Consider the following 23,460-nt stretch of genomic DNA (forward strand, 5'->3'; position numbering starts at 1 on the left):
CTGTGGAGACTGGACTGAAAATAAACCATTAAGTGATGTCAGACCAAAAGCTATGTTACAGGGGCCATTGCCTAACCCTGAAAACATCAAGAAGTCCTGAAAGAGAACAAGGCTTCAGGAGGAAGAGATAAATGGTGGTAATAGAGAATTACAGATACTAATAGTGTAAGGGATAGTTTGAAACACAGACAGAAACAGTGATGGATAGAAAGCGAACGTTAGAGTTAGATAGATGTAACAAGATAGAAAGAGAATGGTATTAAGAGATAATCAGTAATATAAAATTAGAAAGAACTGTCAGAAGACAGATCAAGAACAGCTATAGACTCTTAAGAGGTAATTTTCTGACTTTGTTCTCCCAGTGGAATGCCTCATTTGCATATCAGTAATTTGTGCATGCAGTGCAAAGATGGACAGAAAATAAAATGCGCCCAAACTCCAGTTTTACATAGAATTACACAGATATGACAACATGGAAACAGGCTGCTCCACACATGCAGTAGTCCTAATCCCATGTGCCTACCCTGTTCCCATATCCCTTTGCTCCCCCTTCCGTCAAACACCGATCTAATTGATTCTTAAACTTTGACACGATCTCTGCTTCAATCGCTAACTCTGGTAATGCATTCCACAGTTTCACAACCCTCTGTGTAAAAAAGCTTCTCCTGCTCTCTGTCCTAAATATCTTACATTTAATCTTATACCTAATCTTATATGTATATCCACCATTCTAGCCCTCTCATTTACAACAACAACAACTTGCATTTATATAGTGCCTTTAACATAGTAAAATGTCCCAAGGTGCTTCACAGGAGTTTAATTAGACAAATATTACTGGAAACAGTCTGTTTCTATCTACCTTGTTTCATACTTTCATAATTTAATATTTCTCCATTAAATCACCCCACAAAACAGCCTCATTTTTTCAAGTCTTCTTCCGTATTTGTATTTTGTGATACCAAGCAAGATCCTAATTAGTCTGTACTATATCTCTCGATATTCTTCCTATAGTGTGGAGATCAAAACTACACACAGTACACCCACTGTGGTCTTACGAAGGTTTTAGATAAATTCACCATTATATCTCAACTTATATATTCTATACCTCTTGCCACAAAAACTATTATTCCATTTCTAATGGTCTTCTCCAATTGAGGTGCTGCTTTTTTTTTATTCGTTTATGGGATGTGGGCGTCGCTGGCAAGGCCAGCATTTATTGCCCATCCCTAATTGCCCTTGGGAAGGTGGTGGTGAGCCGCCTTCTTGAACTGCTGCAGTCCGTGCTGTGAAGGTACTCCCACAGTGCTGTTAGGGAGGGAGTTTCAGGATTTTGACCCAGCGACAATGAAGGATCAGCGATATACTTCTACGTCAGGATGGTATGTGACTTGGAGGGGAACTTGGAGGTAGTGGTGTCCCCATGCACCTGCTGCCCTTGTCCTTTTAATATCTTATGAACCTGAACCCCAAATCCCTCTGCTCTTCCAAAGCACACAGCCTTCCCCCATTCAAAGAATAATTATTACTTTTATTTTGTTAACCAATAAGTACCATTTCACACTGACTTGAATTCCATCTGCCACATTTTTACCCATTCCACTATCTTGTCAATAATCCCTTTCACCATCCTTTGGTCCTCAGGATTAGTTACTATGGGCGTGATTTTATGAAACTCGGCGGGTCCGTGGCAGGCGACGTCAATAGCGGGTCCCGCCCCCACTGCTGTCTCATCCCGGCCTCTGAAATGAATTTCCCTAGATAGGGCTTGTTAAGCCCGCCCAGCGCGTTTCCCAGCCAATTAGAGGAAGTGGGTCTGGTGACATCATTCGATGACGCGTCATCAGCCGGTTTCCTTAAAGGGACCATGGCCAAATTTCTTTTGACATTTGTTCTGTCAGTGTTCTACAACACTGAGGTGATGCAAACACGGACAAGCACCGCACAGAGGTGCAGGGCTGCACCCAGGCTCTCCCATGACTCCCTCCATATGCTTATGGAGGGAGTCACAGCACACAGGGAGGTCCTCTTCCCTTCCCATGGGCAGAAGAGACCTCCCTAGGAGATCAGCACAGCCTGGTTGCACATTGCAGAGGAGGGCACAGGCAGGGATGTGGTCAGGAGGACCTGGGTGCAGTGCCGCAAACGTTTCAATGATCTCAGTAGATCACGAAATGTTACTACAAAGCCACACTCAACCTCATCCTGCTGTGCCTCTCATCACATCCCCATCACTCTGCCTTCCCTACCCTACTCCTGCACATCCTTACTCACACCAACTTACCTTGCACCTCCACCCATCCCTCTCTATCTACATTATCACATCCCCATCTCACTAGCCACTCCTCACACTCACCCTCATCCTAGTGCAATCATACCAACTAACAACACACAAGGGTAGGCACTTGGGTGTTTATGCAATGTTCATGTAAAGTTTCTGTTAATGCGCTGTCAAACATTGAAATCTTTATTTTCAACAGTTTGCGTTCTTGGACAGATTTGTGTGCACCTTTGGAAGTGGCTTAGTGAGTTGTAGTGAATGGTGAGACATAATGGTACCCCCACCCCCCAATGCTGATGAGTGTGAAAGGAAAGGCTTGGGCATTGTAGGATGCTTTATGGTGTTGGCGTGGGGTGGTGCCAACCTGGCGCATCATGTGGCAGCCAGGGTGTACAGCATCAAGTGAAGTAAATCTGGCCATGGTGAGGCCATCCCTGGCCTCCTGGGTAGTAATGTGGTCGGGTGCAGATGCCCTCTGTTCTGTGCAGCATCAGTTGATTGCAGAGAAGGTTGGTATTGTTGTTGGTGCTGCTGGTGTGTTGGTGCTGCTGGTGTTGGGGCTGATCATGGTGGGATTCTGAGGACCAAGGTGAGAGAGTTTCAAGGATACCCATGCTGATGGAATAGATGGTAGGTGAAGTAGAGATGACAGAAGCAATCTGTCAATGGTGGAAGAGGAAATTAGGTCAGACTGGATGGAGACTTGTGTAAAGACTTGCAGCATCCTGAATCTGTAGTGGAAATGCAGTTTAGAGAAGTTAGTGGTTAAGGCAACATATCTCAATCAGCTGGGAGCTTTGACTTGACTTTTGAAACTGTCAGCTCATCAGCTGATTCAATGGCCACTGACCTTCCGCCTCAGGTTCACAGACGAGGTCCAGGCACAGTGGAATACCGGTGGGTGACCTGTCAAATCCAAAAAGCTGGGAAAGAACCATTGATAAGTGGCTGTAAACAAGCCACTGCATGTCGGGTCTGCTCAGCGCTGACAGACCCGACATGTGGTAAAGGCGCATGGCGGCGGGGGTACCGACCCACTGGGGAAAAAAAACTTTCTCACCCGACCTGCCATCGATCGCGCCCGCTGATCCCCCGCAAAATCCAGCCCTGTGCCTCTAAATTTTAGTATCACCTGCAAGTTTTGCCACCACTCCCTCTAGCCCTACATCCGAATCATTGCTGCACCTAGTGAACACAAGGGTCCAAGAATAAAACCCCATGGGACACTGCTATGCACTTTCATCCATTAGGAGAACTGCCCTTAAATCTTATTCCCTGTTTCTTCCCTTCTAACCAGTCTTTCATCCAATTTACTTCCCTTTCCCTAATTCCATGCTTCTTAATTTTCTCCAGTGTAGTACCTTGTCAAAAGCTTTCTGAAAACCCAAGTACACCACATCCCCCATATCTGCTACCTCCTCAAAGAACTTTCATCAGGCTTGTCAAGCTCTGTCCTCCTGTCTGAAATCTGTGTTGGCTGCTTATTATTATTTTCACTTCAATCTAGATATTTAGTAATCTCATCTTCAATAAAAAATGCAACATTGTGCCTACAATAAATTAACTGGCTTTAATTACCCGGTGTTAGTTCTGTCTCTCTTAAAAAGTTGCCACTCACTAGTCCTCTGGCACACATCCACTCTCAATAGAACCTTGGAATATAATTTCTAAGGCCTCCGCTACTTTTCCTCACTTCCCTCAGGATCTTTGAATATATCTCGTCGGGTCCTGGCATTGTTATATTTTAGCTTGATTAACTTTACTAATATTTATTATAACACCTCTCAGTTTACTTTTAACCAATTCTGGATTTACCTCATTCCCAGTATCTGTTAAGCATCATAGCCAATCTTCGTTTATCCACTACTAACTCATTATTCTCTCCTCTCAGTGGTCCCACTTCACATCTAACAATTCTGTTCTCATTACTGTGTACTCCTGGCCGGCAAGACTCCCCACTGGGATTGTAAAGTCAGAAGATTTCCTCTTTGCAGTAGTTGCAACCAACTTCTCTGGTTTTATAGTGCGCACGCACATGTGATTTGTTGTGTTTTCTTTATTTCGTCCATAATGGTATCTTCTTTGAATTTTGGCAGCAAATACTGGTACATTGAAGGTACCAAAGGTATTGACCTCACACGACAGCAAGAGGGAGCACAATAGGGCTCATGACAATACACCTCCAGCGTATCAAGTTGTGTGAAAGTAAAGGCCAGTGACACAGAAAAATTGTTCAGTGTTTGATACTAAAAATGATCTAGCTTAGGTAAATTCTAAATTGAACTTTTAGAAAATGTAAGTGTTTTAATGCCAGAAATTCTCTGTATATTTGGTTAATAGCAGCATGTGACCTGCATGTGAATGTGAATTTTACCAGTTACGTGAACAGTTTCAATGTCAAGTGTCTTAATTTCTGCATAGGAAGAATCTTGTTGCTCCAACTTTCTGAATCATTCTGCACGCAGTACATACCGTAGGTTTTCAGAGCTGAATTCAGACTCCACAAACTTAAGGAACTGTTCCCTTCCTACAGGATCTTTCAAAGCTTCATCAATGCAAAAGCCCCATCGCTTTACCCTCTGTGCATATGGTTCTTTACTGCAAACATAAGGGGTGAAGAAGTTTAAAAGCCAGTAACAGTAACAGCAGGTTTCATTTGTGTATATATGAACTGTACTAAATAATAGGTATCACACTGTAACATCTCAAAGAACGTCAGTCAATATATTACTTTGAAATGCGGTGACTTGTCATGTTGTCAAATGCTGTAACCATTCTGCGCCAGCAATGTCCCGCAAACAGCTGTGAAATGAACGATCATGTCGATATTTATTTCTCACAGTGGCAGTCATTACTAGATGGTTTAAAAATACAGTTATATTTACTTGCTGTTTTTATCCAACAGAGAAAAGTTATCACTAGTAAAACTGTATGTAATTCATTTGGGGTTTGTAAATGTAGAGTAACACCTTTTGGTGTTCCTTTCAGTGAAATGATCAGAAAATGCCAATGCACCACTTCCTGTGAATGGGAAAGCAGGAAGATAGCCAGTGTAGAATCATAGAATCACAGGACTTTAGAGCATGGAGGGAGGCCATTCTCTGAAAGAGCCACCCACTTAGTCTCATTCCTCTTGCCTTTCAAATATTTATCAATTTCTCCTTTAAAAGCCTTTATGAATTCTGTTTCCATCACTGCTTCTGATAGGGCAATCCATGTCCCAACAACTCTGTGTGAAAAGAATTCTCCTAACCTCTCCTTTTGTTTTTTGGTGATGAGCTTCAATTTATGCCCTTTAGTTACTGAACAGTGGAGATTTTTCTTCCCTATTTCATCAAAATATCTGATGATTTTGAATAATTCTACCAGATCTCTTCTTAACCTTCTTTGATGCAATGAAAGAGCCCCAGTTTTTCTAGTCTCTCCTCATTGCTAAAGCCTCTCATCCCTGGTACTTTGGGACTAGGAGAGGCAAAGGGTCACTTCCAAGAGGCCAGAGGACCAGTGTAGTATAATATAACTGAAATCCAGACTACCAGGAGGAGAGTAAGAGGTGTGAGGCTTGATAAAAGGGATAACTTCTCCTGAGCTCCACCTCCCAGTTCACATTGGTGGCTATACAATTTTTAAAACAAAGGCCCGGAATTTGCGGTCAGCCGTGAAGCGACGGTGATCGCTGCTGACCTCGAAGAAAGCTGCCCACAAAGATCTTGCGATCTCTGTGGCAAAAACTTTAGGTTTCTCGATGTTAACTTGATTGTAGCGCTGTCAAAAGGGGATTCCTAGCATAGAGCAGCAGTGATGTCATCAAGCAATCTAAGCAGCCAATCACATTGATGAATTCTCACGGACAGCAAACCAAGAAATAAAAAGCACTGTTTCAATTCACTTTTTAAAATTTTTACAAAGAGTGAAATAAAGATTGGGACATACACATGGTAGAAGTTGAAATATCATAAACAAACTTTAAGCAAAATATGTTTTTATTATTTTAAAAATCTAGCAATTTTCTATCATAAGTAGAAATTTGACATTCCACAAATATAAAATTCGTTGTGCAGGGCCAGAACAGTTGTTCAGCAGTCAATATGATGTTAAAACCCCAGTTACAGCGTTTAACAGCTAATTAGATCAGAAAAGCTTAAGTTTTTGTCAGTTTAACTGCTTTCACTGATTGCCGGCTATGGGGAGTTCTACAGCGCAGCCTGTGTCAGAGCAGGGAATGACTGACCGCAAGTCGGGATTTCCATGTTTATCTGCGAATGCACTAAATCCTGAAGTTACGGTCAGTTTCATAGGGGTAATGACGGCGAACACTGACAGTTTGCCATCATTCCACCGCAAAATCCGGGCCATGAATTGGCCCAACAACCCTGACAGCATTTTTACGCAATAAATATTATCCCTCAAATACTCTTATAATTTTCTTATATCTAGAAATGTAACCTATTCATTATATCAGGTGTATGCATTCGAATAATCAACAGCTTTGTGCTATCTACATGATTGTAAATACATGTTTAACAAACTGGTCATACTACCTAAACATATTGTCCCATTTAACATCCTGCTTCTTGTCTCCATGCATTTCAATGGCTTTTAATAAAATTGATTTTTATTAAAATTCTGGTTATAGGTATAGTATAAGCAGGTACAAAATCAGTTATGATTTAGATTTGTGTGGGTCCATGTTAACTACTTTTATTATTTGAATGTTCAATTGAGGACCCAGCAACATCTCACAAACTCTAGCCAAGGGTTAGACCCTGAGATAACGGAGCAGAGATGGAGGGAAGTATGGAGGCAAACATTCATCTTGCCATTGGGTTATCCTTTGCATCAAGCAGGTCTTCAGGAAGTGGCCCAGGCAGTCTGAAATTCCCAGGTTGTAAATGGAGGCTATGCATCAGATTGGCATATATCCCACAGATTCTTTATCCACAGATCAGTATAACTATGCAACTACATTCTTGGAGCTATTGGAAGCTCTCTGTTTTCTCACAACCCATTTGAAATTAAAATGGCAGAACTAAAGCATTTGTATTTTGGAATCTCGGTTTCTGAACTTATCAGAACACACATTCCATCGGGATACTCAGTGAGACAACTGTGGCTCTCAATGAGTCTTTGGAGTCTTCTTCACAAGATTAAACATCTCTGCATTCCACAGACACCACTAAATAGTTTGTTAGTTTTCTTTACAACAATTCAATTTGGGGAAATTGAAGAATCGCTGATACATTTTTGATCCTAGTCTATAACACCACATGCACTGTAAAGAACTCAATTTCTCAACAAGGAAATTAGAGACTAAAAAACACATCATTATTAATTTTTTTAAAGTTTGTTTGTGATATTTCAGCTTCTACCTTAATCCCATGTGTTTGTCCCAATCTTTATTTCGCTCTTTGTAAAATGATTAAAAAGTGAATGATAATCAGTGCTTTTTACTTCCTGGTTGGCTATCTGCGAGAATTCTTCAATCTGACTGGCTGCTCAGCCTGCTTGATGACTTCACTTTTCCTGGACACCACAGATCCCCTATAGATGGCGCCAGAATGAAATTGATGTCATAATAGGGGAACTCAATGCCACAGAACCCGCTAAATCTTTGTAAGCAGCTTTCTTCGAGGTCAGTGAAACCCAGGCCATTTTGTTTTCTTTTTTAAAAAGTCCCTGGTTTGAAATACTGCACATGATATAATTGATTCAGTATAATACAACAACAAGACTTTGATTCATTTTATACATTTTGCAGTTAAACTGGTCAAATTGGTTTGACAATTTAACACCTGACAATTCATATCTATATATATACAACCCTGCCTGACATAATTGTATGTATTAGCTGCATAGTTCCAGTGGAGGGAACTGTAGAGAGGCATTTAAATACTGCTGGAATGGAGGTCAGTTTCTATCTGTGACAATTCAACATTTGTTCTTAATTCCTCCAGATTGTACACCAACGTAAATGAGTGCAAGACATTACAGAGCACTATTGTGAAAGTAGAATAGAACGACGTGACTTGCAATCAACATACTGAATTACCAAATACTTCACATACATATACAATAAAGAAAAAAATCTATATTTAGTAATAAGAGCTCTTAATTTACTTACTTGTATCAGATCTTCCTCTATATCACCAAAGAAATCAAATTCCTGCTCTAATAATAGCACAAGTGTAAGGGAGCTGTATATCTTTGGAAGGATTTGTTTGGAGTAGAGTTAAGAATGTGATTCGCCCACAAGAATCTGTCAAGTCAAAGTTCTATTTTTATAAGTTGTTACCGTTTTTAAAAACTGAAGCAGTCTTTCTCCTGCTTTCTATGCAGGCAGACTGAAGGAACCGTGGCTGAATCTCCCTGCTCATCAGCAGTCTGACTCAGTTTGTCCAGACAGTGTGCAATACAGGGAAAGACGAGACAGACTGACGACTGCACCATTGAAGAATGCACAGGGTCAAAGGTGCACTGGCCCAGTCATTTAAAATTTTGTTTGAAGCTTTACGGTAAAATGAGGGTGAGCAATTATATATATATATTTAAACAACATATAAAGCATACTGCTCCCTTAAGTGCTCAAGTATTCGAGAGTAGGTGTCAGGCTTTCAGCATTATAAGCTGTGGAAATTAAGGAATGTGTGATACATTTTCTAGGGCAAGAAGGAAAAGACAACTACTTTAAAGACTGACCTTGCTTCTAGCTCCCAGAAGGAAATGTCATCTGACGTCCATGGGTTTGAGGGTTCAGGAGTTATAAGAAATGGGTCAAATTCCATATACTGCTCTGAGTACCCTATCAGACTAAAGACAAAATAGACAGCTTGTGAGATAAAAACGTGCTCTACATGTGATATAAGACCAAGACTTTATTCTTCTGAATAAAGGACTAATTAGTCTCATTTTATGGCAAATAACAAATTCAAATTAAGATAGCAGCTGTACACCATTTCTCTCCTGGAGTTTCTATGCAATCTGTTAGCACTTGCAGCAATGCTGCTTTCACATTTTTAAGCGCCTAAATTACCACTTTATAGCTATGAATGGTGAATATTTCATCAACCCAACTGTGAAACGTGCAAAGATTTGTAAGAATGGAAAAAGAAGTCAGAACATCTGTTTCCTGAGCTGGGACACTGAGGTCATGATTGCCAGTATTCTGGAAGATATGCTGATTTTTTTGGACTGGGGTGGATGACATTATATAGCGTCTTTCACAGCCTCAGGATATCCCAAAAAAGCTGTACAGCCAATGAAGTCCTGTGAAATACAGTTAGTGTTAGAATCATAGAATGGTTACAGCACAGAAGGAGGCCATTCGGCCCGTCGAGCCCATGCCAGCTCTGTGCAAGAGCACTTCAGCTAGTCCCACTCCCCTGCCCTTTCCCCGTAGCCCTGCAATTTTTTTTTCCTTTAGGTACTTATCCAAGTCCCTTTTGAAACCCTATTTGAATCTGCCTCCACCACCCTTTCAGGCAGTGCATTCCCGATCCTAACCACTTGCTGCGTAAAAAAGTTTTTCCTCATGTCGCCTTTGGTTCTTCTGTCAATTACCTTAAATCTGTGTCCTCTGGTTCTCAACCCTTCCGCCAATGGGAACAGTTTCTCTCTATCTCCTCTGTCTAGGCCTCTCATGATTTTGAACACATGTAGCAGACCTCCTCTCAACCTTCTCTGCTCTAAGGAGAACAACCCCAGCTTCTCCAGTCTATCCACGTAACAGAAAGCCCTCATCCCTGGAACCATTTTTGTAAAGCTTTTCTGCACCCTCTCTAAGGCCTTCACATCTTTCCTAAAGTGCGCTGGCCAGAATTGGATACAATACTCCAGTTGAGGTCGAACCAGTGTTTTATAAAGGTCCATCATATCTTCCTTGCTTTTGTACTCTATGCATGAAGCCCAGGATCCCGTATGCTTTTTAAACTGCTTTCTCAACCTGCCCTGCCACCTTCAATAATTTGTGCACATGTACCCCCAGGTCGCTCTGTTCCTGCATCCACTTTAGAATTGTACCCTTTAGTTTATTTTGCTTCTCCTCGCTTCTTCCTATCAAAATGTATCACTTCACACTTTTCTGCATTAAATTTCATCTGTCACATGTCCGTCCATTCCACCAGCCTGTCTATGTCCTCTTGAAGTCTCTCACTATCCTCCTCACTGTTCACTATACGTCCAAGTTTTTTGTCATCTGCAAATTTTGAAATTGTGCCCTGTACACCCAAGTCCAAGTCATTAATATATATCAAGAAAAGCAGTGGCCCTAGTACTAACCCCTGGGGAACACCACTGTATACCTTCCTCCAGTCCGAAAAACAACCGTTCACCACTACTCTCTCTTTCCTGTCATTTAGCCAATTTCATATCCATGCTGCCACTGTCCCTTTTATTCCATGGGCTTCAACTTTGCTGGCCTTTTGGAAGTTCACATACACCACACAACCACATTGTCCTCATGAACCCTCTCTGTTACCTCATCAAAAAGCTCAATCAAGTTAGTTAAAAATGATTTGCCTTTGACAAATTCATGCTGGCTTTCCTTAATTAATCCGTACGTGTCCAAGTGACTGTTAATTTTGTCCCGAATTATCGTTTCTAAAGGCTTCCCCATTACCGAGGTTAAACAGACTGGTGAAGTAATGTAGCCAAACACAGCAGTTGATTGGTGCACAGCAAGGTCCTACAAACAGCAATGGGATGAGCGACCAGTTAATCTGTTCTTGGTGCTGTTGGTTGATGGATGAATGTTGGCCAGGGCACTGGCAGAACTCCCCTGCTCTTCTTCGAATAGTGATGTGGTATCTCTTGCACCCACTCAGTTTAACGTCTCATCCAAAAGGTGGTACCTCTCTCAGTACTGCACTCAAGTGTCAGCCTAAATGATATTCTCAAGTCCTAGGACTGGGGCTTGAAGCCAGGACCTCTGACTCAGAGGTGAGAGTGCTACTAACTGAGCCACGACTGACGCTAATGTGAAGTATTGGTGGGTACAGGCCTGATAGAAGCAATTTGAATTAGGAGTATTGTATGGAACTGAACTGAAACTGTTGGAACTGAAAGCAATAAGGCAAGGATCAAAGCATTTGAAATGTTGTAGTTCTATTAGCTCCTTAATGTGCCCTGAACAGCCAAACGCATCAGTGATTTGATTTCTAAGGGAAATCCGTTATTTGTCTCCAGCATTTAGTGATGAAATGGAGGTACCACAGGAGGAAGCACAGGTTGCTGGTGGTGAGGATTTAACATAGGTGCGAGCTATTTAAAGGCCAGTAGAGGGAGGATGGTTTAGTATGTTGTGAGTTGGTTTGGAATATACATTTTAGTGGCTCTACTTTCCAGCAGAGTATGCTGGAACTCCAGCACTATGATGAGCAAACATTAGGCTTCATTTTTATGGCTGTGCAAAGATTAGACAACTCGTTATCTCTACTGATCTCTCACAAATCCTCTTACTGGTGTTGTGGCTGCTTTGGGATCCCAGATTCTAGGAGCAGTAAAAGCTGGCTTTCACTCACTTGTACAAAGCTTAAAGACAAGCATTACGGATGGATTCAAAGACTTTGTAGAGGCCTATTGTCGAAACTTAAGACAGATTATTGAACCTTGTAAAAAGATGGTATCCAGGAGTTTTTGCATGCATGCAGTCAAGTGAACGTGATCAGCAGCAGTTCTGGGTCACTCCATTGATCTGCACAAGAAGCTGTAGGCATTAGGTCAGAAAGCAATGTGACCTGAGCACCTACAGTACCCAACACTCTGAGCCCTGATCCACATATATATGAGTCAATCACAGATGCAAGCGGCAGGCGTTCTGACTCACAGGCTGAATCATTGAGCTAGAGAAGCATTGAGGAAAAGGACAACAACTACAAATACATCAATCACAAAGGACAATTTAAAGCACCTGAGAAAAAATGCCTTGAAGTCTTTTACCACACACACTCAAACATCACATGCATTTCAACACCACAAGCTCTCAAAAAAACACAAACTCAAACAAACACAAGCACTCAAACAACACAAGCACTCAAACAAACAACACAGGTTCACACACACTATATCACACCATAAGCTGTCAAACACCACAAGCTCTCAAACACACAAGCTCTCAAACACCACAAAGTCTCAAACAAACGCAACAAGCACTCAAACAAACAGCAGGCACTCAAACACCACATCACATCACAAGCACTCAAACACCACATGCTCTCAAACAAATGCAACAAGTACTCAAACAAACAGCACAATACTCAAACAAACAGCACAAGTACTCAAACTCCATATCACACCACAGGCTTTAAAACACCACATGCTCTCAAATATCATTAGCTCTCAAACGCCTGACAACTCAAAAGGCAACGTTCAACTGAAAAATAGCCCTGTAAAAAGGGCTATGACCAAGGCCACTACTTCAAGGTGGCGGAATACGTTCGATTCCATTTTATTGCAGCAACTTTCAGGGTCTGTATTGGTACTTTGGGATCATATTTTGCAATTCAGTTTGCTTTTAAACACCACCAGACAGTTTGACTTTTGATGCTTTTTGGTGCATTTTAAATGAAACAATAGATTCAGCTTGTCTATAATCAAGACAGAACTACCTACAATATAAAGTTACATCGTTCATTTATTTAAATATAGGTAACAATTCCTTGCTTAAACTAATCATTGCGCTATTGACTTAACAGCAGCCAAATTCACAGAGTAGCAAAGTTCCACTTGCCTGCTTGAAAATGTCAGCATGTGTGATGTAGTAGATGGAAAGAGGCATATTTGTGAGGAGTTTCTGATTATTGAGCGCTTTTCTAATATCTGTATGACAGATCGATGGCAAGCATGTTTCTATCACCCACTCCCCGAGCAATTCTGTCAGATCTTCTCCTGATTGTTCTTTAGCAAGGCGTAATTGTCTTTTTCTTATGAGCTAACTTTCTCAAACATGTTTTAGCAGGGAAGCACAAAATCTTTAGAAAAGCCCATTAGTGCTTTCTACCTGTCTTACTTCCATGTTTTACACTATGCGTATAGGTGTAAATATGACTCTTACTTATGATCTACTTGGGTGAGACAGAGTGTTGAATTGCTAATGTGCAATGCCACAACGTGGCAGAATGCAGGTTCTTGTTTGAGATCCTCCCATAAAAACGTCCCAAACCTAACTGGGCAGGGGTGGTGGAGGAGTGACACAGCAGAGTCTAAAGATTTTGCGCTTCCCTGCTAAAACATGTTTGAGAAAGTTAGCTCATAAGAAAAAGATTATTACGCCTTGCTAAAGGCCAATCAGGAGAAGATCTGACAGAATTGCTCGAGGAGTGGGTGAAAGAAACATGCTTGCCATCGATCTGTCACACAGACATTAGAAAAGTGCTCAATAATCAGAGGAGCACCCCTCACAAATATGCCTCTTTCATCCTACTACATCACACATGCTGACATTTTCAAGCAGGCAAGTGGAACTTCGCTACTCTGCGAACTTGGCTGCTGTTAAGGGAAGAGAAGGGAGAGAGTTTCACCATCAGCCACTCTCACGCACTTTCGACTGGACAATCACACAGCATCATTAGCAAATGTGCATCTGGGTTAGGAGATGGTTCCTGGTAGAGAGAGGACTAATTAGGAAGAGCAGGGGACAAGCAGAAAATAATGCAGCAAAGCCATCAAACAGAAAAATAGAAACTTACCTCTCGGCAACTTTGGACATTTTTAACCGATGCCTATCTAGCTGCATTTGCCAGAGCTTTATCTGTAAAATTAAAAAAACATCAAATCCCACTCACCAAGCTGGAAAGGATTGGTTCTACTGTATAAATCACATTTGATTAACATTACCAACCTGTTGATGTAACTCTTCTACTGTCGGTTGCTTTACTTCTGGTGCAGGCGCGTGGGTGGGACTGTGACTTCGTACATCGTTTTGTAGTCCATAGACAGACTGAGGAACAGGATGCAAAAGAGAACTAGTAGGAACTCTTACTGGAAGGCTTGTATTAAAGTTATCTTCCTTGTCCATTTAATTCACAATCATTTTCAATTTTATTGATGCTGAATAAGACATTTAAGTGCAAGGCTGCGACTTCAATGCATGCGTGTTAATATATTTGCCTTTATTTTTTAGAAACATGAAGCTGGAATTTGCATTCACAATTAACATTGGCTCTTGCATAATACTAATTGTGATCCAGGATTCCATGGCACAAAGCAGGTTTCTGTTCAGCAGTTTGACTTTTCCAAAAGCGCTGCTTTGTATATTTCAATTTTTGATCATCATGGCTGGTGTTTTCCACTTCTGCGCTCACCAGCCCATAACTTTCATCCCATTCACTTTAATGTAGGGAAAATCATGAGCTGGGGGGACAGAAACAGAATATATCACCTATGTATTTACCTTTAATACCTTATGCACTACTACAGACTGTTTAGGGCATTGCAGTACTGAGACGGAGTAGCTTCTTGTTAATTGGATGTATCCAATAAATGGTCAATAATCAGTCAATCCCTTTTCTTTTTCTACTTGTTATGGGACACCCCTTTGCTGTGTGCTCAGTAGTCATCAGCCAGTCGTTAAGGTGATGAGTTAAAAATTCAGTGGCATTTTCCCTGCACAGGTTCAAATCTTACTATCATTACAGTGATGCCAACTATCATCACATGGCTTGATGATTGACATGCAGGGCGTGCTAGCTTCAGACCGCTTCATGCAGGAAAGATTTTGTTTGATTTCTCTGACCGTACCATTTTAATATAATTCTGTTACTTATTTTGTCATTTAAAAAAATGATGGGCTGAATTTTCCATGTTGGTAGCTGGCGCGATCGGTGGCAGGTCTGGTGGGAAAGTTGTTTTTTTTTTATAGCGGGTCGGGAACTATAAGGTATCCCCATGGGTTTGGCTTTACTAATTCCAGGGCCCAGAATATACGCTGGGTGGGGGAATTCAATGTCCATCACGAAGAGTGGCTCGGTAACATCACTACTGGAATTCTCTACCACAGAAGGCTGTGGAGGCCAATCACTGAATATATCTAAGAAGGAGATAGATAGATTTCTTGACACAAAAGGCATCAAGGGATATGGGGAGAGAGCGGGAATATGATATTGAGATAGAGGATCAGCCATGATCATATTCAATGGCGGAGCAGGCTTGAAGGGCCAAATGGCCTACTCCTGCTCCTATTTTTCTATGTTTCTACTGACCGAGCTGGCTGAGTCCTGAAGGACATAGCTGCCAGTCTGGGCCTGCGACAGGTGGTGAGAGAACCAACACGAGGGAAAAACCTACTTGGCCTCATCCTCACCAATCTACCTGTCACAGATGCATCTGTCCAGGACAGAATTGGTAGCAGTGACCACCGCAGTCATTGTAGAGACGAAGTCCCGTTTTCACACTGAGGACACCCTCCATTGTGTTGTATGGCACTTCCACTGTGCTAAATGGGATAGATTCAGAACAGATCTAGCAGCTCAAAACTGGGCAACCATGAGGCGCTGTGGGCCATCAGCAGCAGCAGAATTGTATTCCACCACAATCTGTAACCTCATGGCCCGGCATATCCCTCACTCTACCATTACCATTAAGCCAGGGGACCAACCCTGGTTCAATAAGGAGTGTAGAAGAGCATGCCAGGAGCAGCACCAGGCATACCTAAAAATGCAGTGCTAACCTGGGGAAGCTGTAAAACAGGACTACATGCATGCTAAAAAGCAGAAGCAGCATGCTATAGACCAGGCTAAGTGATCCCACGATCAACGGATCAGATCAAAGCTCTGCAGTTCTGCCACATCCAGTCGTGAATGGTGGTGGACCATTAAACAACTAACGGGAGGAGGAGGCTCCATCAATATCCCCATCCTCAATGATGGTGGAGCCCAGCATGTGAGTGCAAAAGACAAAGCTGAAGCGTTTGCAACCATCTTCAGCCATAAGTGCCAAGTGGATGATTCATATCGGCCTCCTCCTCAGGTCCCCACCACCACAGAAGCCAGTCTTCAGCCAATTCGATTCACTCCACGTGATATCAAGAAACAGCTGAGCGCACTGGATACAGCAAAGGCTGTGGGCCCCGACAACATCCCAGCTGTCGTGCTGAAGACTTGTGCTCCAGAAATAGCAGGCGCTTAAGGCCAAGCTGTTCCAGGACAGCTATAACACTGGCATCTATCCGAAAATGTGGAAAACTGTCCAGGTATGTCATGTCCACAAAAAGCAGGACAAATCCAATCCGGCCAAATACCGTTCCATCAGTCTACTCTCAATCATCAGCAAAATGATGGAAGGTGTTGTCGACAGTGCTATCAATCAGCACTTACTCACCACTAACCTGCTCACTGATGCCCAGTTTGGGTTCCGCCAAGACCACTCGGCTCCCGACCTCATTACAGCCTTGGTCCAAACATGGACAAAGGAGCTGAATTCCAGAGGTGAGGTGAGAGTGACTGCCCTTGACATCAAGACAGCATTTGACCGAGTGTGGCATCAAGGAGCCCTAGTAAAACTGAAGTCAATGGGAATTGGAGGGGAAATCTCCACTGGCTGGAGTCATACCAAGCACAAAGGAAGATGGTTGTGGTGGCTGGAAGTCAATCATCACAGCCCCAGGACATCACTGCAGGAGTTTCTCAGGGCAGTGTCCTAGGCCCAACCATCTTCAGCTGCTTCATCAATAACCTTCCCTCCATCATAAGGTCAGAAGTGGGGAGGTTCGCTTATGCCTGCACAGTGTTCAGTGCCATTCACAACTCCTCAGATAATGATACAGTCCATGCCCGCATTCAGCAAGACCTGGACGACATTCAGGCTTAGGCTGATAAGTGGCAGGTAACATTCACGCCACACAAGTGCCAGGCAATGACTATCTACAACAAGCGAATGTCTAATCACCACCCCTTGACATTCTACGGCATTACCATCGCCGAATCCCCCACCATCAATATCCTGGGGGGGTCGCCATTGACCAGAAACTTAACTGGACCAGCCACATAAACACTGTGGCAACAAGAGAAGGTCAGAGGCTAGGTATTCTGCAGCCAGCCGGCATCTTAGGTTTCTATTGAAGAACATCATGGCGGGAGTTTGGTTGGTAACCATATGTGTTGCATTCCTGTATGCGAATAAGAAGTTATCCACCTTGTGCTGAAGTTTTATGTCTTCATTACCCATGGCCTTTATGGCCTTCTTGAAGGTCTGGACAAACCTTTCAGCCAATCCATTGGTGGCGGGATGGTATGGGGCGGCCGTGTAGTGCTTAACCCCATTGTTTTTTAAGAACTTTCTGAATTCTTCGGACACAAATTGCGGTCCATTATCAGAACAGATCTGTTCCGGCAGCCCATTCCTGGCAAATATGGTCCTTAATACTGTGATGGTTTTTTCCGTGGTGGTGGAGGACATCTTTATTACCTCCGGCCACTTGGAGTGTGCATCAACCGCGATTAAGAACATTGAGTCCATAAATGGACCAGCAAAGTCGATGTGTACCCTTTGCCAGGGAGATGAGGGCCACTCCCATGGATGTAGAGGGGCTTGTGGTGGAGCGTTTTGGACCTTCTGGCATCCTAGGCAGCTCTTGGTCATTTCTTCGATGTCTCCATCGATACCTGGCCACCATACAAACGCCCTGGCTAGGTTCTTCATTTTCACTCCACCCAGATGCCCCTCGTGAAGCTCCTTTAGCACTTTATCCTGGAGTTTGGGTGGAATGACCACTCTGGATCCACACATCAAGGTTTCTCGGCACACTGACAGCTGTTCTCTTCTTTGCGAGAATGCTGGCAACAGTGGTTCGCCATGTGCTGGCCATCCCTTCACTGTTAAATCGTAGACCCGTGAAAGAGTTGGGTCATTTCTTGTTTCCCTTTCAATGGCAGAATTTGTTACTGGTAGACATTCCACTATGGTAGAGTGGAACATCTCCATTGGGTCTACTGTAGGTGCCTCTTCTACCGTTGGCAACGGTAGGCGCGATAAACCGTCAGCATTCCCATGCTGTTTTGAACCTTTGTATTCTATGTTGTATTGGTGTGCCCCTAGAAAAAGGGACCACCTCTGTAGCCTTTGTGCTGTCATAATGGGAACACCCTTTTTAGGGTTGAATATGGAGATGAGGGGTTGATGGTCAGTCAACAAGGTAAATTTTTGTCCGTGTAGGTAATGGTTGAATTTCTTTACTCCCCATACCAGGCTGAGTGCTTCCCTGTCGATTTGGGCATAGTTACGTTCAGCTGAGTTCAATGAGCGTGACGCAAAAGCTATCGGCCGTTCCGAGCCATCAGGGAATTTATGCGATAATACTGCTCCTATGCCGTAAGGGGATGCATCGCACGCCAGTCTGATTGGCAGTGATGGGTTGTAATGAGCCAAAACTTCTTTGGATGTGATTAAGTCTTTGCATTTATGGAAGGCACTTTTGCAGTCTTCGTTCCATTTCCAAATTACTCCTGTTTGTAGCAGTTCATTAAGAGGGTGTAGAAGAGTTGATAAGTTCGGTAAAAATTTATGATAGTAATTTATTAATCCCAGGAACGACCTTAATTGTGAAACATTTTCAGGTGCTGGGGCTTTTATGACCGCCTCAATTTTTTCAGGTGACTTATGCAACCCGTCCTTATTTATTATGTGGCCACAATATGATATTTGATTTCGGAAAAATTCGCACTTGGGGCGATTTGCTCGTAGGCCCCGTTCTCTCAGCCTAGTGAGCACCTGCTCTAAATTGGCACGGTGCTCGTTGTCGTTTTCTCCTGTTACAAGGATGCCGTCTAGGTAGCATTGAGTCCCCGGAATCCCTTGGAGGTCTTGCTCCATAGCTCTTTGCCAGATAGCTGGAGCGGATGCTACTCCGAAAACCAGTCGATTGTACTGGTACAGACCTTTGTGTGTATTTATCGTGAGATAATTTTTAGAGGCCTCTTCAACTTCCATCTGTAGATATGCCTGTGCCAAGTCAATTTTGGTGAAACGTTTCCCTCCGGATAGTGAGGCGAAAATATCTTCTATCCTCGGAAGAGGATACTGTACCGTGTGAAGGACCGGGTTTACAGTCACCTTGAAGTCTCCACAGATGCGAATTTTTCTCTGTTCTTCAGATTTATCATTCTTCAATGCTTTCTTCATGACTGGGACGATGGGTGTTGCCCACTCGCTCCAATCTATTTTAGATAATACGCCTGCCTTTTCCAAATTCTCCAGCTCTGCCTCGGCTGCTGGACGAATTGCATATGGCACCGGTCTTGCCTTAAAAAACTTGGGAATTGCTGCATCTTCCACTTTTATTGAGGCGGTGATGCCTTTCAAGGTTCCTAGTTTCTCTTGAAATACTTCCTTGGCGTTGGCCAAGATGTCTTTTAATCGTTCAGGTATGACGTCATCATCATTTTTTTCCTTACTGGTCACCGTCAGTGCCTGAATGGAGTGCCAGTCTAAACGTATTTTTCTGATCCATTCACATCCCAACAGCGGTGGACCACCATCTTGTAGAACGTATAAATACAACTTCTGTATTTCCTTGCCGTTGTATACAACAGGCACCCTTATTTTTCCTTTGGGGTATACTTTCTGCCCCGTATATGTTTTCAAGATAATGGATGTGTCTTTTAAAGGTATATGCGGAAATAGCCGCTCGTAATCCCGTCGATTTATGACGGTCAGAGCTGATCCTGTATCTAGCTCCATTTTAACTGGGGACCCTGCTATTGTGAGGGTAACCCAAATGGTCTGGTAATCTTCTTTGGCAATTACATTATGTAATTTGAGAGAGCTTAGTCTCTTGTTCCCGGAGTCGCTATCGCTCTTCTGGTCTTCGGAGCTACTGTCCGTCATCATTTGTACCTTTCTGTGCTTTTCCTTATTGATTCTTTTCCCGTTAGTGGATTTTTTTTTTCAGATCGGCACACACGTGGAATGTGTCCCATCTTTCCGCATCGCCTGCATGCTTTTTCCTTGAACCAGCAGTCCCTCTGGTCATGGGTGGATCTGCCGCAACGATAACATCTCTCGAAACCCCGTGTCATTTCATGGGTGCCGAAGTCCTGTGGCCTTTGCTGTATCTCTGCAGCTCCTATTGCACTGAAAGCCTTGTCCAGTGTTAAATTTTTCTCAGAAGATACCTTTTTTTGTGTTTCTACACTTAGGGGATCGCAGATGAATTTGTCTTGCAGAGAATCTGCTAGTCCTGCCTCGAATTGGCAGTGTAGGGTATCAACAATCTCTTCAAAATTCTTGTCCATCGGTTCGGCTGGAGTGATTAAGTTTCGTAACAGCTTGTATGTCTTTGCGCCCATTAGATCCAGAAGCACTGAAGCCTTTTTTTCATCTTCTATTCCATTTGCGGTGCAATATACCTCCACTCTTTCCACATATGTGGTCCAATCCTCTATCTCGTTATCAAAAACATCAATATTGCCAAAATTAGACATCTTAGAAAAGATATGGCGCTTCCCGCGCTTTTCTTTCTTTTCTGTGGAAAAGATATGGCGCTTCCCGCGCTTTCCCGCCGCTGCTGCCGATGACAACGCTGTTTACTGCGGTTTCCGTTTGTTTTTTTTGGTTTTTTTAATTTACTGTTGGGAGACTCGTTCCCGCCGGAGTTTCTCTCCAGGTCTGAACGCTGACCTGCTTGCCGTGCCGGCCGTCTCCCGAGTGCTCCCTCCCAGTCCGTTATTGCTTGCCTCCGATTTCGCTGCCTGTCTCAGCTGTAGAGCCAGCCGCTGGAGCCCCAGCCTGACCCCCAGGAAGGATTAGCGCAGTACCTGCCACCAGCTTGGCCAGCTGGTGAAATCACAGCTTTTCTCACTTCCTTGAGTCTTCAGGACGCCCGAGGAATCGATGTCCTTGAGGTGCTGCCGAATTGCAGGTAAGTCCGTTTCCACTTCGTCGCCACTGTAGTGTCCGTGTGTTGATAAAGACACTGAAGACAGGAGTTGGTTCATAGGTATTTACTAAGCAAAGTCTGGGGGGGGGTTCTAACGGATATACACAATACACAGGCTTATATAGCCCGAGTGGCAATCACCGGCACCACAGCACACCTGGGGCTCTTAAAGGCACATACACTATAGAATGTCTCACCTCCTGACTCCCCAAAGCCTATCCACCATCTACAAGGCACAAGTCAGGAGTGTGATGGAATACTCTCCACTTGCCTGGATGAGTGCAGCTCCAACAACTCAAGAAGCTCAACACCATCCAAGACAAAGCAGCCCATTTGTTTGGCACCCCATCCACCACCTTAAACATTCACTCCCTCCACTACCGGCGTACCGTGGCTGCAGTGTGTACTTTCTACAAGATGCACTGCAGCAACTCGCCAAGGCTTCTTCTGCAGCACCTCCCAAACCCGCGACCTCTTCCACCTAGAAGGACAAGGGCAGCAGGCGCATGGGAACACCACCTCCAAGTTCACCTCCAAGTCACACACCATCCTGACTTGGAAGTATATCATTGTTCCTTCATCGTCGCTGGGTCAAAATCTTGGAACTCCCTCCCTAACAGCACTGTGGGAGTACCTTCACCACACGGACTGCAGTGGTTCAAGAAGGCGGCTCACCACCACCTTCTCAAGGGCAGTTAGGGATTTTCAATAAATGCTGGCCTTGCCAGCGACGCCCACATCCCATGAACGAAAAAAAAAGCGGCCTTGGGACAGAGTAGGACCCTTTCATTTTGTACAACAACAACTTGCAGTTATATAGCGCCTTTAACGTAGTAAAAAATCCCAAGGCCCTTCACAGGAGTGTTATCAAACAAAATTTGACACCGATCCACATAAGGAGATATTTGTTTCATTGTGTACACGTTTCAACTGTCCTTTTCCAATGTACGTAACCTTACGGTCATCCACCTTAAAATCAATCAGTCATTCTGCAGGCCTATCTATCGAAATGGTCCAGGTCCCTCTAAATGCTATTGGTCTCCTTTATACCTGGCCATTTAGCTTGGTCTCATCAACACAAATATTGTAATATTTGGAGAAATACTCTCCTCTATATAATTTACGAAAAGGGAACCAGTGACACAGGAGAAAGAGAGAGCTCCAGAGAAACGACAATGAGGAAAAGCAGCTTTTTGTTTCACTTATTTGTACAAAGGAAAATATAAAGATAAAATCCAAACTGAATTGCAAAGAAAAAGTTTGTGATCATAATATGAAAACAACCATTGGTTATTTAAATTTTGACTTTCCACCAATAATAGGAATCTTAGAAATCTTATTTTGTACTGCTAAGTGATAAACCTGCAGCCATCAGCCCGAGGGAAATCTCACCTGAATTTGCAGTCGTAGGTAATTGCATTTTTTTCCTAACAGCACTGTGGGAGTACCTTCACCACACGGACTGCAGTGGTTCAAGAAGGCGGCTCACCACCACCTTCTCAAGGGCATTTGATACGATTTTATTCATGCTTAGTTCCACTTATTACATGTTTATTGGGAAATAGCTTGCCGTTGTTTAACAGTACATAGTATTTGTCAAACAATGAGTACCTGGGAGCATTTACAAAGCATTAATCTTATTAAAGGGTCAGGGTAATGTGATAAACTCAGAAAGAAGCTTGAGTAATTATAATCATCAATTGAGTCCTGCAGTGAGATTAGAGTCTTGAAATCAGTTCAGGGTATTTACAATTCTTGCAATATGTACTGGGAAATTCAGAAGGTGGCTTTAATAAGTCATTTCATTTGTCATTTTTTTCAAACGATAACACAGCAGGCATTGATGGCCCACCAGATCCTTAGGATTTATGAGGACTAACAGCTGCATTTTGCCGGTGCTCAGAGGGCGGGTTTGGAGGGGGGTCCGCTGTCAAAATCAAAACGATTGACAGCGGGTTGGGAACCTGCTCCGAACCCGCCTCCATGTAAGTTTCCAAAGTGTCAAGGCCTGCGATTTCAAAACAGACCCGACACCACGTGGCGGGGGGCATTTAAGATTGTTAAATGCTTGTTAAACGCTTGTTAACAACTATTTTCCCACTCTTTTAACAGTGTTCACATTGTTCGGAGATCACGTCAGGTAAGTAGGTCGGGTGCTCTATGTCTCCCCATTGCTGTGAATAGGTGACAGCTGCAAAAGTGGTATGAAAGCTACCATTTCACAGCTGTTCACTTTCCAATGTCAGAAGCTTGAGCCTTCAGTACTTGAAAGACACTTTTAAGCTGTATACAGTTTGGAAGTGTTTGGAGTAAACTC

General features: G+C 43.1%; 1 protein-coding gene across 2 annotated transcripts in view; it reads right to left on the reverse strand.

Annotated features, from left to right (window-relative positions):
* Positions 1–23,460, reverse strand: part of LOC147121012 (regulator of G protein signaling 7) — a 611,953-nt gene that overhangs the window by 19,891 nt on the left and 568,602 nt on the right. For both annotated transcript variants that reach the window (XM_085980288.1, XM_085980298.1), the window contains exons 11-14: positions 14,112–14,210; positions 13,960–14,021; positions 8,975–9,085; positions 4,751–4,876 (exon numbers count right to left, since the gene is read on the reverse strand). In XM_085980288.1, coding sequence (XP_085836414.1) covers positions 4,751–4,876; positions 8,975–9,085; positions 13,960–14,021; positions 14,112–14,210 — 398 coding nt within the window. The remainder of the gene's footprint in view (positions 1–4,750; positions 4,877–8,974; positions 9,086–13,959; positions 14,022–14,111; positions 14,211–23,460) is intronic.

The sequence above is a fragment of the Somniosus microcephalus genome, chromosome 3 (genome assembly GCF_052327205.1).
Source record: "Somniosus microcephalus isolate GS21.2 chromosome 3, FLI_Smic_1.0, whole genome shotgun sequence".
NCBI lineage: Eukaryota > Metazoa > Chordata > Chondrichthyes > Squaliformes > Somniosidae > Somniosus > Somniosus microcephalus.